Source organism: Perna viridis, chromosome 15 (genome assembly GCF_037379345.1).
Source record: "Perna viridis isolate PV_CMFRI_1.1 ecotype Kerala chromosome 15, ASM3737934v1, whole genome shotgun sequence".
Classification (NCBI taxonomy): Eukaryota; Metazoa; Mollusca; class Bivalvia; order Mytilida; family Mytilidae; genus Perna; species Perna viridis.
Genome location: NC_142459.1, coordinates 18851303 through 18869153, shown reverse-complemented (window position 1 = coordinate 18869153; position 17851 = coordinate 18851303). Strand labels below are relative to the sequence as shown.

At 32.4% G+C, this 17851-nt stretch overlaps 2 protein-coding genes across 3 annotated transcripts in view; one reads left to right on the top strand and one right to left on the bottom strand.

The window, feature by feature from the left end:
* The first annotated feature begins 626 nt into the window (after positions 1–626).
* On the top strand, positions 627–12485 carry LOC148597327 (uncharacterized). Of its 2 annotated transcripts, XM_088564239.1 has the most exons (6): positions 659–726; positions 3309–3382; positions 4118–4162; positions 5871–8200; positions 9154–9325; positions 11115–12485. In XM_088564239.1, the coding sequence occupies exons 4-6, from the start codon at positions 6071–6073 to the stop codon at positions 11537–11539; spliced, it is 2727 nt and encodes a 908-aa protein (XP_088420365.1). In that variant the 5' UTR covers positions 659–726; positions 3309–3382; positions 4118–4162; positions 5871–6070; the 3' UTR covers positions 11540–12485. The 2 variants fall into 2 exon arrangements, with proteins under 2 accessions (XP_088420364.1, XP_088420365.1); XM_088564238.1 differs by lacking the exon at positions 4118–4162 and having other exon boundaries at positions 627–726.
* The window catches only part of LOC148597324 (scavenger receptor cysteine-rich type 1 protein M130-like), a 33583-nt gene continuing 25050 nt past the window's right edge, over positions 9319–17851 (bottom strand). The window contains exons 12-14 of the mRNA XM_088563018.1: positions 16827–16997; positions 15792–15903; positions 9319–10399 (exon numbers count right to left, since the gene is read on the bottom strand). Of these exons, the coding sequence (XP_088419144.1) occupies positions 15875–15903; positions 16827–16997 (200 nt within the window). The 3' untranslated portion in view covers positions 9319–10399; positions 15792–15874. The remainder of the gene's footprint in view (positions 10400–15791; positions 15904–16826; positions 16998–17851) is intronic.

The window sequence follows — 17851 nt, the reverse complement described above, 5'->3', positions numbered from 1 at the left end:
CAAGAAACACTACTTTTTTCATGTTGACCTCTATCGATTATATCACGTATACTCAATTTGAAAAGCGGGTGCTATGTAGTAATCATGCCGTCCGTCCGTCCCCTATCAAATCTGCAAATCTTCTAAATCTGCCAAATGGAAATAAATGGAACTTTCACAAATTCTTTATCAATCGATACCATTGTGCACATCTTACTTTGTTTTGTATGGAGAAATAGCAACTCTGTGTTATGTGACGTACATGTACACATGAATATATTAATTTTAGTATATTTGATGCTTATCCTTTTTTTATCTATTTTATATAATATCAACTTTGTGTCCATATTTGAACTATATTATGCGTGCTCTCTGACTTATTTGCCTGTTATCAAATGTTTAATGCTATGCCCAGACTGTCTAGAGTAAAAAAAAATGGCCTTTCACGGCCGTGGCTCGAAATCGTATTTTCAGTCAATGAAAGAAAAAAAAAACGAATGTATGTGGTTGGGATTTGGCAATTTTATTTATTTAATAGACAATTTAAAAGTAAATAACCATGATAAAGTCTATTTTTACTACTTTGACATCATGTCTCCTTTGGAGTTTTCTGATCTTCTTCGGTTTACATTTCCACCTACTAAGCAAAGGGAAACAACTCTAGCCAATTATATTTGTAGGTCGCACCTGCCATTTTGGTTTTATAATGTAGGTTGCGTCCCAAATTTGACGTGTTGTACATTTTTGGTAAGACAAACAGAAACAATTGTTTCTTTACCGAGTGATTAAATGATAACTTAATTTTTATTACAAATAGCAAATCAAATCGTCAACCGTCATTAGGCTATATTTATAACAAACACTGATTAAAAGTTGGTCATATACTGCTGGAAATTTTAGGTTTCCTACACTTATGATACCTAAATACATGTAAAATGCTCATCAAGTGCATGATAAACAAATGCTTCTTTTGTGCACATAAACTATCACTCCTATCATATGTTTAAACAATAAATTAATGCTCTTAGCCTGTGTTTAAATGCATCATAGACCCATGATGGAAATATTAATACTTACAATTAACAAAAGTAATATTAAAAATATAAAAATTGATAGCTGAAAAATAGGCAACTCAGTAATAAATGAGTTTACAAAAACAATTCTATCATGCATTTAAACAAATGCTCCTATTGTGGGTTAATACGAAAACTCATATTGTGCTTGTATCGTGGGTTAAAATGAACACAAAACACACAGCAAATGCATAATAAACAAAGCTTGAACGAAATGTAAACGTTTCAAGGAGTTCATCATACAGAACTCATAAGAGTATTGAAATAACTCTTCGTCTAAGAATCGGACAAAACATGTAAAAGGTGTGGCACATGAATGGAAAAAATCATAGATTTTATTGCATTAACCTGGTATTTATGCCCGATAACCTTTAGAAATAACCATTTAACGTTACAAAATGTAATATTGTTTTTTTTCTTTTTTCTTTCTTATATTTAACACAATAATCAAAAAGATATTTTATCAATTTATGACAACTAATTCTTCATGAACATTTCTTCTAATACATACACACCCAGGCGATGTTTCTTTGCAAATTTGTTGCTTTCATTTGTTTAGAGACCTCTTTTGAATATGATATTTGATTAAGAGCATTCTCTATTGAAGATTTTTTTCTAGAAAAGCAGAGGACACTTACCCTACCAGTGCACCTGGTCCATGCTATGTATACAAGTCTGTTTTCCATGTCTGGTCTTTGTCCCTGGATTACATTCTTTTGATTACTGCTAGAAACTTGGTTCCCTTGATTACTCTTTCTAGTCTTAGTAGCTTTCAATATACATGTATTTATAGATTTATTTAGAATTATCTAATCTTGTACATGTACTACTCTGCCTCTGGTCTTAGAATTCCTGTTGCCAAAAGTGCCAGTTGGCAAAAGGTTTGACACTAATTTCATTAGTTTGGTGATAAACAGGACTACTTCAGAGTCCGCAGACGGTAATGACGGTTCTGTTACTAGATCTATTGAAAAATAAGCCAAATTTTAGATAGCCCTTAGGATTACCAAGAAAATTTTTCAAGTAGTCCTCTCCAAAATTACATGTAGGTTGACACTGGACCACCAGACTACTGTTAGTGTCAATTTTAGGAAGTCAGTTGTTTGGAGCTAACATATTTGCCAAGAAAAAAACTTATTCTCGTAAAGTTGACACGCTATTTGTTTTGTTGTATTTTTGTGTTTTTAATTATTATTATTAAGAATTTTTTTCATGACAGAAACCTCATGTTCCTTCTTTAAATCTTGACTTAAATCCATATTATTCAACGCACTTATGGTGCTATTTTTGGGGGGAATTTTAACTGATTTTCCTGTCAAAAAGCTTGTGTTCTCGAGAGACTCACTAATACTTACTTTAATTGAAAATAAGACAGTCACTGGTGAAAGCCTAATTCAAATACATCAAAATCTGAAAACTTGGCCAGAATGTGCTTACAGGAAACAAAGACGATCTTAATAATATATATTTATGTAGTAATGGGGATAAAATATATTGCCCATAAAAAATAAAGATAAGGAAAACAAGATGTCACACAAAAATTATAACACTATCAATATGAAATCTCATAAAAAATGGTGTTTGTGAAGGGTAAGCATGTCCTGCTCTGCCACCAGCACCCTTTGTATTGAGAGAGAGTATAAAGATTGAATACTTGTAACCAAAATGTATTCACACTTAGTGCTGACAAATTCCTAGATTTAAGGAGGTAGACCTAAGGTAAGGGAAATAACTTGAAATCACTGATATGTTTGTATTGTATTAAATTTCACCATAGCCTTTCAAGCTTTTCTTTGATACAGAATGAAATAAGTTTGATTTACTTTGATGCTTACATGAGATTGGTATAAAATGGTGAATACAAATGTTCCAATGATTTGTAAGAGTAATGTTCCTTACTCTAGGTCTACCTCCTTAACTAGTAGTTAATCTTACAGTGTTTTTGGTATTGCCAATTATATTTGGTTATTCACCATAAACAATTGATAACCATATTTATTATATATATTTTCTCCTTAATTTATTGCTATGTTCAATATAAATTTTAATTTAGATTTTGTCATCGGTTTTAAGGTTGTGATGTTTTGGTGGGAAAAAGTGGGAGAGTGAAATTACCGAATTTATTTCACAGTGTGAATTATCAAAATGTGTCACACAGGGAACATTTGATATACACTTCTAACAATTATAGTACATGTACATCTGCATGTACATGTACTTGTAGAAAATGTATATTTTATGTTTGTGTAATTACAGGCTTACATGTAGAGGGAGCAAGTTAAAGATGGATGTGTTAGGCTTTGTGAAAGAGGAGCCTGAAGATAATGAAGGTAAGACTACATGTAATAAAATCTTTAAGGAAGAGATTTTGTTTGCACCTACATGTATGTATGAACTTTACAGTTACTCTTATGTATTATACATGTCTGTGGTTTATTGTGATTAGTAACACGTTTTCTGATTGGCATATTCTCTTCAGACATCTCAGGTTATTTTCTTGTCTTTCATGGAGCTTAATCTGCTCCAGAGTTGGTCATATCTCATTCATTGTTAATTGGTCAAAAATTGTCAACAATATATACATATTGGACATTCCCATTCACATATTGCAGTACATTTTCCATGTACAATAAAAATTATGTATGTACAGTTTCACAAGTCAAAAAATTCATACATGTACATAAACAATATTCTGTTTTTATTTTAATCTATGAATTTCTGGTCTTCCATTCCATTTATTGTCAAAATGTGTCAACTGTTTTAGATTAAAGTTAATTTACATCAAAAGAGATAGTGAAATATCAGTCTGATTAAATTTTAAAGAAACCAATTATCATTTGTACCTTTAAAATGAACTTTACCCCAAAATTAAATGGTCAGATGGTGCATGAATCCCCAGACACAAAAAAATAGTAGGCATGCTGGTATTAATAGAGTTCTTTTTTTTTCCATTTAGATTTGTACATGTTGTACATGAAGCCATGAAGTAAATAATTGTGCTTTATCACATACTTAATTGAAATTATACAGATTTTGCATTTGTAATAAAAGTGTTTTTTTCTTAGACTGACTTTACAGCTGATCTGATCTGAAAGAAAGAATATCGTTTAGCAAGATCCTTTAATCTCAGTTTCCGCTATATAGATGACATATTATCTTTCAACAATCCTAATTTTGGGTATTTGATACATCGCATTTACCCCAAAGAACTTGAGATAAAGGATACTACAGACACTGTTAAGTGAGTCTCATATCTTGATCTACACTTAGAAATCAATGGTAAAGGAAAACTATTGACCAAACTTTACGACAAACATGATGACTTTTCATTCAAAATTGTCAACTTTCTTTTCATCTGTAGCAACATCCCTTCAGCGCCTGCATATAGAGTGTTCATGTCACAACTCGTATGTTATGCCAGAGCTTGCCAAGACTACGCAGACTTTTTGTATTGCGCTAGAATTCTAACAAATAGGCTTTTGGAGCAGGGTTATGTTGCTACAAGATTGAAGTCATCACTACAAAAGCTTTATGGCTGTCATCATGAACTCGTGGATCGTTACGGTGTATCCATCAGGGCCATGAAAACTGATTTGTTAAACGTGTCATAGTTTTCCTTTCCTCTTTTGTCTACCCCGGACTTGACTTTTTATGAGTAACTCGGCGGGTGTTTCTAGAAAAGCAGAGGACGTTTACCCTACAGGTGCACGTGGTCCATACTCCCAGTTTTTAGTGGAGTCCGAGTTGTTACTTTGTATGTATGATTTTAGTTACTTTATCTTCTTTGTTGTGAATATCTGTTTTCCATGTTTGGTCTTTGTTCCTGGATTACATTCTTTTGATTACTGTTGTAACCTTGGATCCCTTGATTACTCTTTCTTAATTAATGTTATCTGTAACCTAGGCAATAACATTTTAACAGGGTAGATAATATTTTGTATCAGCCTTCTTGTAAGCTTAACTGATTTCACTTCCATCTAATTAACTTTTCAAAACTGGTGTTATCCCGAAATAATGGTTATCAGTCCTTCGATGTAACATTACTGAAATTGCAGATATTTTAGTATCGTTTAGTATCATGGTTGTAGTCTGAGACAGAAAAAAAAATGCACAAGAGAGTTCAAATTGTACATGTACACTCATGCAATGTCATAAACATATCACATTTATGCCAAATGCTTAGCTGCTACATACAAAATTATCTTAGAAACTTTCTGTATGTTTTTGTGGAGATTTCAGAGAATGGCAAGTCATAACAAATAATTAAGGAAAGGAAATATTGCCATGAAATTGTTGGATATGGAATTATTTCTAATATACCATAAAAAATGGGGGGATATAACCAAGTTTTGTTCAGCAGAAAAAGAAGACATTTTTAACACAGTTATTAACTTTCTGCCAATTACATTATAGATAAATGCAATATTCAATGAAAAATGTAGTCTGCTATCGCAACTATATCAGGTATTTACACATATTCGTCATTTTTCAACACATCTGAGGTCATGAACACCATCAAAATATTATATACATTGTATTCAGTTGAGTTTAAAGGAAGCTTGTTTTCGTTGATGACAATATGACAATTTATGACATTTCTCCTTAACACACCCATGTATTTGCCAAAATATCACAATAATGAAGATTGGTCACATGGTTTGGATGTATATTGTATGTGTCTTCATTTTAGATACAGTAGGATTAAGATATACAGGAAGTTGATAAATGTTTCAAGGTTCAGTATAGAGAAATTACAAAATCCAACAAATACCATTTGGTCAACTTGATTAAGCTTTCATGTGTTGTTTTTTTTCATAGTAATTTTAACCAGAGCAGATGTTCCTGACATAGTTTTAGTCCACCAAGATAATCACCATGACAACCCTGACATACTGCGAGTCCACCAAGATAATAACCATGACAACCCTGACATAGTGCCAGTCCATCAAAATAATCACGATGACAACTTATCAACTAACACGTCTGTCAACATTAAAGATACTGCTGTAAATGTCAAAATGGAATCATCTGAATTATGGAGTAGAACCAATGGTGTGTCAAGTAAAAACTATCATAACATTAAGAAAAAGAAAAGACTTTCAAGTACCTTGGCAAAAATTTTGAACTCAAAACATCCACCAGCTGAAACACAAAACATACAGCCAGTAACCGTGGTTACCAACTCTCGCCATTCATCGCTATTGTTTGGTCTTTTGAATGGACCAAAGTTACCACTGAACCCAGATATATCACAATCTGTTAAACCAGTTAGGACCAGTAGTAATGGAAATAGTGACCAAGGGAAATCAATTCCAAAAGTCACACCAGGCCTTAAAAGTCCCCTTTTAAGCTCCATGTTAAAAAATAAGAATGGGTTGCCAGGTCATGCAAAAACTAATGCCGCTATTGATCATGTGTTTAGCAATACAGTAGGCAGTGTCGATAAACCTAGTAATATAACTTTATCAGAAATGTTGGGACACAGAAAACGTGCAAATACTGAGCCTGCACCATTTACAAAATTGAGCCAAGAATCAAATTTAAATCAAATAAAATCACCCGAAGTTGCCAAAATGTTGAAAATTGACAGTACTGTGGGAACTGTAATTTCAACAGGTCAGAATATTAGTGAATTGAGAAATGCCAACTATGGTATCAGTGACAGCAAGACTGAAACTGTAGCAAATGATTCAGCAGATGAATTAATAAATGAATGGAGCAAACTTATTACACAGAGAGTTATAGCTGATTTTTCTAAAGATGTTAATCACACATTAAACTCTTTTGTGAAGAAAGCAATAATAGACAACATTAAAACTACCCCATCTCATAAGCTTACTGAGGCTGGTTCTTTTGGGGATCAATTACCAAAAGAATTGTCTAGAGTGTCAGATTTAGCCAGCTCAATGTTGAGGTTGTTAGCAGAGTATTGTGGGCTGCCCCAACCTGGAATGACTAGAAGTGACATAGTTAAAGATAATGAATCAAAACCAAGGGAGGTAACTCCTTCTAATGTCATTGAAATTGACTCTGATCATGATGACATGGAGAGCAGTAAAATATCTTCAAAAAGTGAAACTTCTTCCCATATTGGAAAGTTGGGCAAAAGTACCACTATAAATGAAAATGTTTTACTTACTCCAACATATCCAAGTCAATTAGAATCACATTTTGCAAGTAACAGTTTTGACCAAAACAACCATTTGAACAATGAAATTAAGACCAGTCATTCACATTCTGGAAACAACCAGGAAAAAGACCTACAAAATAGGATATTAGTGACATTCGATGACGCTGGCAATATGATAATCAAAAATGAGAATTTGCCTGAAGATAAAAAGAGGACAGATTTGTCTAGTGAGGATACTAACCAGTCTCCAGCTTCTACCTCCAAAACACCTGAAATCAGCCCTGCTTTAAATTTCCTCAACATTCAGCATGTGCAGGATAAGGATGGAAAGTTTCTGATTTTTACCTGCAATATTTGTGGCAAGAGATTTCAACACCATGGAACTCTGGTTGTTCATAAAAGAACCCACCTGATGGAGAGTGGGAAAAGTGATTTTGTTTGTGATATATGTGGAAAAGTGTGTACAGCAGAAAGATATCTCCAGGTACACATGCGTACACATGAGCGAGATATATCATTGCTTAATAAAGAACAGGGTAAATTTAACTTTCCTTGTGATGTCTGTAAAAAGGTTTTCAGTAGTGAGGAACATTTGACTATTCACAAACGACTCCATCTTGGTCTTAAACTCTATGAATGCCACATTTGCAAGACAAGTTTCACACGAAGATCACAGTTAGAAATACATCTCCGAACCCACTCTGGTAAAAAGCCACATAAATGTGTTATGTGTGATAAGTCTTTTAGTCAATTCAGTGGCTTAAGAAAACATTTAAAAATTCACGATGAAAGTAAGCCATACAACTGTGAAATTTGTGCGCAGGGATTTACAAGGAAAGCTCATTTTGAGCGACACATGCGGAAGGAGTATGGAGTGAAACCTTTCACCTGTAGTCAGTGCAGAAAAGGCTTCCATGATAAAACTAGCTTAAACGCCCATAAGAAACTCCATGAAAAGAGTAACAATCATTTCTGTGAAGAATGTGGTAAAGGCTTTAAAACAGAGAATGGGATTCATGTAAGATTTAACTGAATGTAATACAGCGAGACCTATCTAAGCTGAACCCCTTTTGGACTATAGAATTTGTTTGGTTTCCTCAAGTCCTAAATACTTTTAAACTTCCATGTAAGAATTTTAAACTAAGTGTCTGGTGAAGACAGATTATCACTGAGTTTTGTTTAAAAAGGTTTTACTGTACTGTAAATTCTGTCTGACACATTTATTATTGGTGTATTGTCATTCTAGTCAAAAACATGATTTTTTTGTGATTTAGTGGTTATGTTAAAAATGCAGATGAGATCAGTTCTAACCTCTTACAAAACTGTTCAAGAACTGTCAGAAGAACTGTTCTATGACAGAAGCACAGTTCTATGACATATTTAGAACAGTTCTGGGGCAGTTCCAGGGCCAGCTCTTTTGACAGTTCTAGCAGAGCCAGCTATACTTGTAGAGCTTTTCTTGTAGAGCTGGCTCTACTGCTAGAACTGTTCTCGTAATCGGCTGTGCAAGATTTGTCGGAAGTGCTGGCTCTAGTAGTAGATCTGCTTTCGTAGAGCATTTGCAAAACAAATTTCAAACAAGTCACAGTTAGAAATAAATCTCTAAATACATTCTAAGCATTCTTGGCAAGAGTTGTTTATTGGTTACTAAAATGTATTAATCTATTTTCTCTATGATTTATTGTAATTTTAAAGATATATTAAAATCATACATAAATCACTTAATATATGTACTGTAAACATTTTAATTTTCACGGTTGTTGATTTCCGCGGATTCTGTCAAGTGAACATATTTGCGGTTATCAGTTTTAGTGATGTAAAAAAAAATATTAGCATTATATTATGTTTAAAATCAATTTCGCTTGTACATGTACTATTTTTTCGCGTTTTTCTTTCTGTCGCGAAACTAGCAAAAATTAGTACAACGCAAAAAATTCGTATGTTTTCAATATATAAATTATATTTTTCTAGAGTCACATGAAGTTCCACACAGGTGAGAAAGGCTTTAACTGTGTTTATTGTGCAGAGAGATACGAGCTGAAAAAGGAGCTGACACAACACATGATTTCAGTCCATAAAGAGGAGGCTTGGAACCTGCAGGTGGAAAATCATACCAGGAATAGTACTATAAGGCCATACACAGGTTTGTTACATGTACATGGAATTTTAGAGGTTACCATGGACCTTTGAATTTGTCCAAATCTTAGGCTTTCAAACCTTTATTCAGGACCTCTAATCATAAGTCAGTCAAATTTTGCATTTGATTTAAATAATCAATTTAATGAAAATGATGAAGTAAATATTCTACATTTTGTGGTTAAAATATTGTTTAAACAAAGGCAAATCTGTTTATCAATAGCTTGCAGTAATAACCAATGGAATTTAAAAAAGAATCAAACTGATGAACAAAATGCATTTTCTGTAATAATTAATAATTTTCAAAAAAATTTGAATATATCTCTCAGATTGTTACATACATGTATCAAGTGCAGCATAATATTGGAGATACATACCTAGTTAATAATGATATCATATTTTACATGAAATTGGTAAAAATGGGGGAACAAATCTGACTAAAACATTATTTTTACAGAGTTATCTCCCCTTTCAAATGTTATTTAATTTGGAATGCACATCTTGAGGTTTCTGCACATTTTATTTTGTTAGACATTTTTCTGTGTTTATATCAGTCATAATGCAACATTTTTTAATCCAACATTTTTTTTTTGGCAATTTGTTTTAGATTTATTTTGACTAGACCACTCTTGAAACTAAATTGATCACCTGATAAACTTTTGCACAACTACAATGTATATTGTACATGTACACGTACAATGTAGTTTCACTGAGAGAGAGGTGTTTGCCTTTTTAGCATTCTCAATAATAATTATTTACAAATTTTCTCTGCGTAACACAATCATAAAAATCAGCATGGCTTATATGAATAGGAAAACTCAAGGCTTAAATGTGGAGAATAAAAAAAAATGCACTAATAGATGGATGGAAATACATGTGATACACATAACTCATTTCAGGCACAGTATCAGAAATTTTTTGATAACCAAATTGATATTCTGTCACATTTCTGAGACATTTGTTTTTACCAGGGTCACCGACAATGAAATCAAGTCTGGTCATACATGTATGTAGCTGATCGATTCTGTGTTTCTGTTCCTCAAGCTAATAGGCTACCTTCTTTATGTAATCTTTATGTAATCTGCAAATCAAAAAGTATTTAATCAATATTAATCAAACTGTGCCCAGTATTTTTAATATTTACATATCAAATATTTGGGCATCATAATATGGAGAAATCTGACACATTTTACCTTATACACTGCTTTCGGAATGTATTTCAATTTCTCTTCTACACAGTGGAGATTGAGTTCCATAATGGACAATATGACATTAGCTGTCTTCTTTTACAAACATACAAAAATCCATTTAATGATTAAGTAGCAGTCTTTCTATAAATCAGACAGAAGGTGATTCATGCATGTTAAAAACCCACAAAATTCAGTTTTGTTTTGTTCAGAAACAGTTACTGATCACATAACCAGTCTTAGTTTTACATTTGGTTGTTGCACTTTTGAGATAAAAATTAGATGGTACATGAAATTTGCACTTTGCAAGGGGTACCCCATTCCACCACCTGGGGTACACATCCCAGTTGCTCTGTGGGCAGAGGGCCTAGCCCCCGGCTAGGTTTCTGAGCACTATTTAGTCACCTTATACGACAAGCTTAGCGCTGCTGCAGGCCTATTCTTTTATCACTCGGACCTGCACGGGGGTCTAGATGTATTGAATATGTTTGTGGCAAAAAAGACTGAAAAGAGAAATATTATGTGTCACCCTTTGCCTGATTCTTACACATAATGATACTTAATATTTTACATCATGTTCAATAATTTCATTTTTGTATTTTGAAATAGAAACATACTCATTATCAGATGAAGATGATGATGATTATGAGGATGAAGAAACTGATGATGAAAATGTCTCCTCTTATGACAATGAAGATTGCATAGATGGGGATGAAAGTGACAATGAAAACAAAAAAAGTGATTTAGGCTTCTCAGACATGGTAACCCATATCAAAGAAGATATTGAATCGTCTCAAAAAGCAGAACAAAATTTGAAAGATTCTGCGATTTGTGTAAGTGACAAACTTAAGACTGAACCTGTTGAATATGATACTCTTAAAATCCAATTTCATGGACATGAACATGACTTTATGAACTTTGATCCCACTGTAGTTAAAGATGAGCCGTCAGTCTTTATTGAGGAGAGTTGTGGTTTTAGTCAAGTAGACCTGAACAGTCATAGAGTTAAATCTGAACAGAATGTACTTAAATAATGAATAGAGAAACAAATCTAGATTAAAAAAAAGTCTGGTTATTTATTCATGTATGTCTATAGTAACTAAAAGTCTGGTTATTTATTTGTGTATGTAATATAATAAATAAAAACTCTAGTTATTTATTCATGTATGTCATTTAGTAAATAAAAAGTCTGGTTATTTACTTGTATACGTCATATAGTAAATGAAAAGTCTGGTTATTTATTCATATACGTCATATAGTAACTAAAAGTCTGGTTATGTATCTGTGTATGCCATATACTTTTTGTGTATATCCATTAAAACCTTTTAAAAGTAACTTGGTGTGAACCAATGGATTTCTCAAGTTATTCTACCTTTTGGTTTTCACATGTTCAAAAAGTTTTTAAACTACTACAACCCAGTAGTGGATTTTCAAAAAAATGTTGCAAATGTAATAGAAGTCATAAAAAATAGCGTTGTGCAATTGTTAATAATGAAACTTGTACACTTGTTAAATTAACCAATTTTTTTAAGCTTAAGTTTTATTATTACTATTCTGTGTTTATTTTATATTTACTTCTGACTTTGCATATATTTGCTGTACTATTTTGCATTGAACGCTACATTAAGGTCTACTGCTTTATGGTTAAGATAGATATCTGATTTACACTGGATTTATCGTGTTTGTTTGTTTTTTTAACTCAATATATTTTGAAAAGTCAAATAAGATTTTATATGAAAATTTTGCATTGTTTTCTCCATAATTCAAAACCTTAAGTAACCTTCTGTTTAAATCATAACTCAGACAATGACAAAGTACCTGATTTTCTGCCACATATGAGCAGAATTTACTAATAAAGATTGTTTAATTCTAGTTTTATATTTATTTCTTGTATTGCTAATTTTTTCTTTTAATTAGAACCACAAAAAATTACTATACACATACTGCCTGTAGTAGAGGGTGTTATGCTGTAATATCAAACGAGGTAATATATCACACGTGACGAAGTTCAGGGGGATATATTTACAGAGTGTGATACAAGGCGTAACACATTCTACTACTGGCAGTATGTGTTATATTCTACTGAATATGAGAGTGTGATATATCATGACGTTGAGGGTGGTGTATTCTAGAGGAGGGTTATATATTGTGTGATATATTGCTGCCGTCTGGGTGATATATCGATCCACCAATCACTGTTCAGTGGGGGCGGGGCAAGTAAGGATGTACAGGGAATAGACTAAAATAACTCATCACCCATTACCCAATCAGATTTCAAGATTTTTGTATGAAGCATAATATTTCAAATTGACATATGTATTATTGGTCTGTTATTTTATTGTTATTTATGTCTTCATAGGTATTTCTTATATATTTATTCTTTTGTTATAATTATTTATTATGAAAAGCTAATGATGTAAAGTAATTTGACCACCTTAACAACATCAATCTGTAAATGAGTATTAAGTGTCAGTTTCTGCCATTTTGACAGTATAATTCGAGTATTTGTACCATTAGAATCAAGGAATAAAGACATATTCATTCTGGAAAAAAGATAAGGTATGATTTTATTAAAATAGAGCTGCAAATAAGAATTCTCGAAGACAGATTACCCTTTCAAAAACCTCTTATTTTCGGCAGGTGTTTCTAGAAAAGCAGAGGACGCTTACCCTACTGGTGCACCTGGTCCATCCTCCCAGTTTTTAGTGGAGTCTTGAGTTGCTCATTTGCTCTTGTTACTTTGTATGTATGATTTTAGTTATTTTATGTTCTTTGTTGTGTATGTCTGTTTTCCATGTCTGGTTTTTGTCCCTGGATTACATTCTTTTGATTATTGCTATAACCTTGGTTCTCTTGATTATTCTTTCAACTTTCCAATTAGAAATATCCTTGCATACCCAGTGGTGTAGAGATTAAGTAATGGTTATGTCAGTTAGAAAAGGTATTGAGTGAAATTGTATTGTAAGATAGGTAGGTTTTTGACTTGCTTGCTTCAGATTTTTTTTCCGTTTTACTGATTCTCACTCTGACTTACCCGGAAATGAGAAAAGGCGTAAAATGGTTGAAATATTATAAACATATCCAATTTTATGTTACTCTTTTATAATTTGAATTTTTCATAAGTTTTGTAGTGTGTAAATACAGATGTTTATTCTGAGTAGTAAATTTGTACCAGCTTATTTCCCTTAAATGGAATATGTGAAATGGACGAAATTTACATTTTCATTTGAAAATTATATAAAAAAAGTTATATTTTGCCTTAATGTTAGACCTAAGTCCCCTGGATTAAAAAATGATTTTTGATTATATTCTTTTCATATTTCTAATCCAAGAGAAACAGAAAATATTCCTCAGGCAAGGTTTAAGGTAAGGTTTCCCTGTGTCATGAGTTTGTATGATCAAGATAGGTTTAGGACTATGTACTTGATTTAAATGAGTGAGGCAGGTTTTTAGAACTGTACAATTTTCTGAAGCAAGAACCAGGACTGTGGACTGAGAAAATGTTGAGGGCTGTGCATTTATCTTCAGGACTGTGGACTGTGGACTGAGGAAATGTTGAGGGCTATGCATTTATCTTCAAGGACTTGGACAATGATAAGGACTGAGCGGTTATCCTCAATGACTCAGGCAAGGTTAAAAACTGTGCACTTAATAGTCAACACCTGCAGCAAGATTGAGGGCTGTGTACGAGTGTGATGTTTGTGGATCGCTATTGTTATATTTTATTCAATACCACATACATCACATTTGTATATATGTCCGAACACTACGTGTGTTGAAAGCCTCAAGCCATTTCTGCACGTCAGGTTTGGGTATGTCATAAGTATAAAGTATAAAAAAATCATCAGTATTATATGGTGTCAGGTCTTTTATATATGGTTTCAGGTCTTTTATCATATGGTGCCAGGTCTTGTGACATTCACATTTACCAAATTACCTGCATTTCTTTTGGGATGTCAACAAGAGCCAATCCACAGTTTTCTATTACATTAAAGTAAAATGTTTTAATAAGTCAGTAAGCATTAACACCTTATTTTTATATCCCCAAATGAAAAGTGAAAGGGTGTTAATTTTCAGATACCGTTACACAGAGGATTACCCATCTCCTGTCCTACTGCATTGAAAGAAAAATCAAGGGAACACGATTCTAGCGGAAATAGAAAGAAAACAATCCAGGAACAAAGACCAAGCATAGAAAACAGACGCACATAACAAAGAACATTAAGCAACCAAAACAATACATACAAAGTAACAATAGTAAAAAGGAAAGCTATGACCCGTTGAACAAATCAGTTTTCATGGTGCAGATGGATACACCATAACGATTCACGAGTTCATAATGACGACCATATAACGTTTGTAGTGATGACTTCAATCTTATAGCAACATAACCCTCTTCTAGAAGCCTAAGGGTTCTAGCGCGATACAGAAAGTCTGCGTAATTTCGGTAAGTTCTGGCATAACGTATGAGTTGTGATATGAACACTCCATACGCAAGTGCTGAAGGGATGTTGCCACAGATGAAAGGAAATTTGACAATTTTGAATGAAGTCATCACGTTTGTCATAAAGTTTGGTCAATAGTTTTCCCTTACTATCGATTTCTATTTGTAAGTCAAGATATGAGGCTGACTTTCCAGTGTCTGTAGTATTCTTTATCTCAAGTTCGTTTGGTAGATGCGATGTATCAAATCCCCGAAATCAGGATTCTTTAAAGATAATACGTCATCTTTGTAGCGGAAACTGAGTAAACGAATAAACGATATTTGCATGATAGGAGTATAAATATTTTAACCATTTACCGTTTGTGTCAATTTGAAACCTAGAAGATCGAAATGCAACAACACACCAAATGTCATGACGTGATACAAGTAAATTATTTACACATAGCATTAAGAGTGTGAATGTAACTTATCGTTGTTAATTATGTTCATTGTTTTTAGTTTTACGTTTTTCACTATAGATTAAGTAGGTTTTCGTGTTTTAAGACTAATATTTCTTGGGTCTATAAAAGCCTGGTTCATGCTGTGGGTTTGTGAAGCAAGCTGGTTTATGAACTTTTAGCATTCATTTATATATGCAGGTAGGGGTTTAATTTATGTGGAAAAAGATATTTATTTTAACGGAAACTACTACAAGTACTAAAAACGAAAAACAATAACGCAAGACTAACTGTAACAAATCAAATACGTATTTAATAACAGTAAAACTTGTTTTGTGTAATGAATGCATGCTTATGGTAGTCGAAGAGCAAAGCACACATACTCAGTATTCTTGAACTACTCACCGACGACGTCTTGCTGAATGATGTTCTGCTTTTGTATTTGCAAACCTTTACTATTGTCAGTTCTTCCATGCATGAGGTTACTGTTATGCATCTGGAATTCGTCCCATTAAAACTGTAATGTCGGAGAACAATATTCATTTTGACTTGGCTGTACTGTCATCTATGTTCTCATTTGGTATTGATAAATGCAAATATAAGTATTTAACAGTAATTAATTAAATCAATAGGTAAAAGATAACAAAAACAAAAATAACCATTAAAACATTGTAATTTCTTACTCAACAAACGTCTTGCACATTTTTTTAGTTAAATCAATATTAACATTTTCATTTTAGATGCGATAACAAACAAAGAATTTCAGCATTTTATTAAAACAAAAACAAAACAAACACAAAGTTGATATATTTTCACGAAACAGCAAACTTTTTAAAATACTTCTTCTAGACACTACAATTCAGAAACTTTTATTTCATTAACTAGATGTCACTTCTTATTTACATAGTTTCGATCAATCTGTTTTAAACATATACTTTCAACGCGGTTAGTAAAGCACAAAAAGCGTTAATATGATACGGAAGCAAGACATGCAAGTCATAAACTATTCGTGAATAAAATGCAATTAAAATGATACTGATAACAATATACATTAACAATATGTATATCATTTAAGTTATTATGATAATACTTGACATACAAGTTCAATAATATAATTCAATTCATATAAAACCTGTCATAATAAAACTTATTCGTTTTTACTCAAAACTATATTATAAAGGAAATTGATGTACAATGTAGTTTAATGTCACTTAACCACTTTACTAATATTTCAATACCCAGATTGATCTCGATCTTAAACATATTTAATTCCACAGACTGATGTATATCGTGTATTGTAATTTTTATTTAATATTTTAATTAATTTTTATATTGTTTATTTCCTGTAAAAATATTTAAGGTCGAATTGTCATAAAAAATCACTTGAAATAGATTTTTTTTCCAAATATGTAATTTTGTAAAGAAACAAATAAAACTAACCGTAGCATCTTGTATTGGTACAGTTACGTAATTCATAACTACTACCTGGACAGTAATAATTACTATACGTAGTTTGGGGAGACGGGTTATTACACCATCGAAGTCTCATTTGGTTTCCTTCAAAACATTCTTCGTTACATTCCCTCCATGCTGACCAACTGCTCCACTGAGCTGTGATGAATAATGACAGCGGTTAACACAGAAGGTTCACATGAGGCAAATAGTAAGAGAGAGCCATGATTGGCAAAATGGCCACATGAAAAAAGTGTAACATCATAAATATGATCATAAAAAATAGCCAGCGAGGACTCGAAAAATAAGCAATTGAAGTGGCTTTCAAAAACGATTGATCACTAGTCATTTTTTGCGTGGTTTATCGGTTTATCATAAAATATGTAAGGTTTATAACGTATTTCTGAATTCAAATGAATCGCTTCAAAAAAGTATCAAATGTCTTTTTTTATAAAAGCAGTCACAAAATATAGCAAAAATACATTTCATGAACAAAATTACAAATTTCTATTACTAAAATAACAAAAAAAAAAAAAAAAAAAAAAAAAAAAAAGTACATATTTTTTATCTGTAACTATTATTAAACATAGACATATTTGTTTAAATGATTTTAATCCTTCAAATATAAATGTCTGATATGAGCAAACATACAGTTTCTTCTGATATAATGAGTAATGATTGTTTTTTTGTTTTTTGTTTGTTTGGTTTTTTTTTAAACTCTTCTCTGTGCTGATGTGATGTGCCTGATTTACCTATAAAGAGGCACAAGCTTGCAAATGCTATTTAATCACCAATGGTATATGCATGCCACAATGACAGAACGAGGTTTAGCGCGCTGTAAAACCTAGATTTAACCCTACATTTCGTTTAAAATGCCTGTACCAAGTAAGGACCATTGCTTCTCTGGTGGTGTAATATCTATATATTTTGCCAGATTTATGTTGGATGTGACTTGATTATGGATCGGATTAGTGTTCAATAATTTTGTTGCTTCTCTTATTCAAATTGTTTTC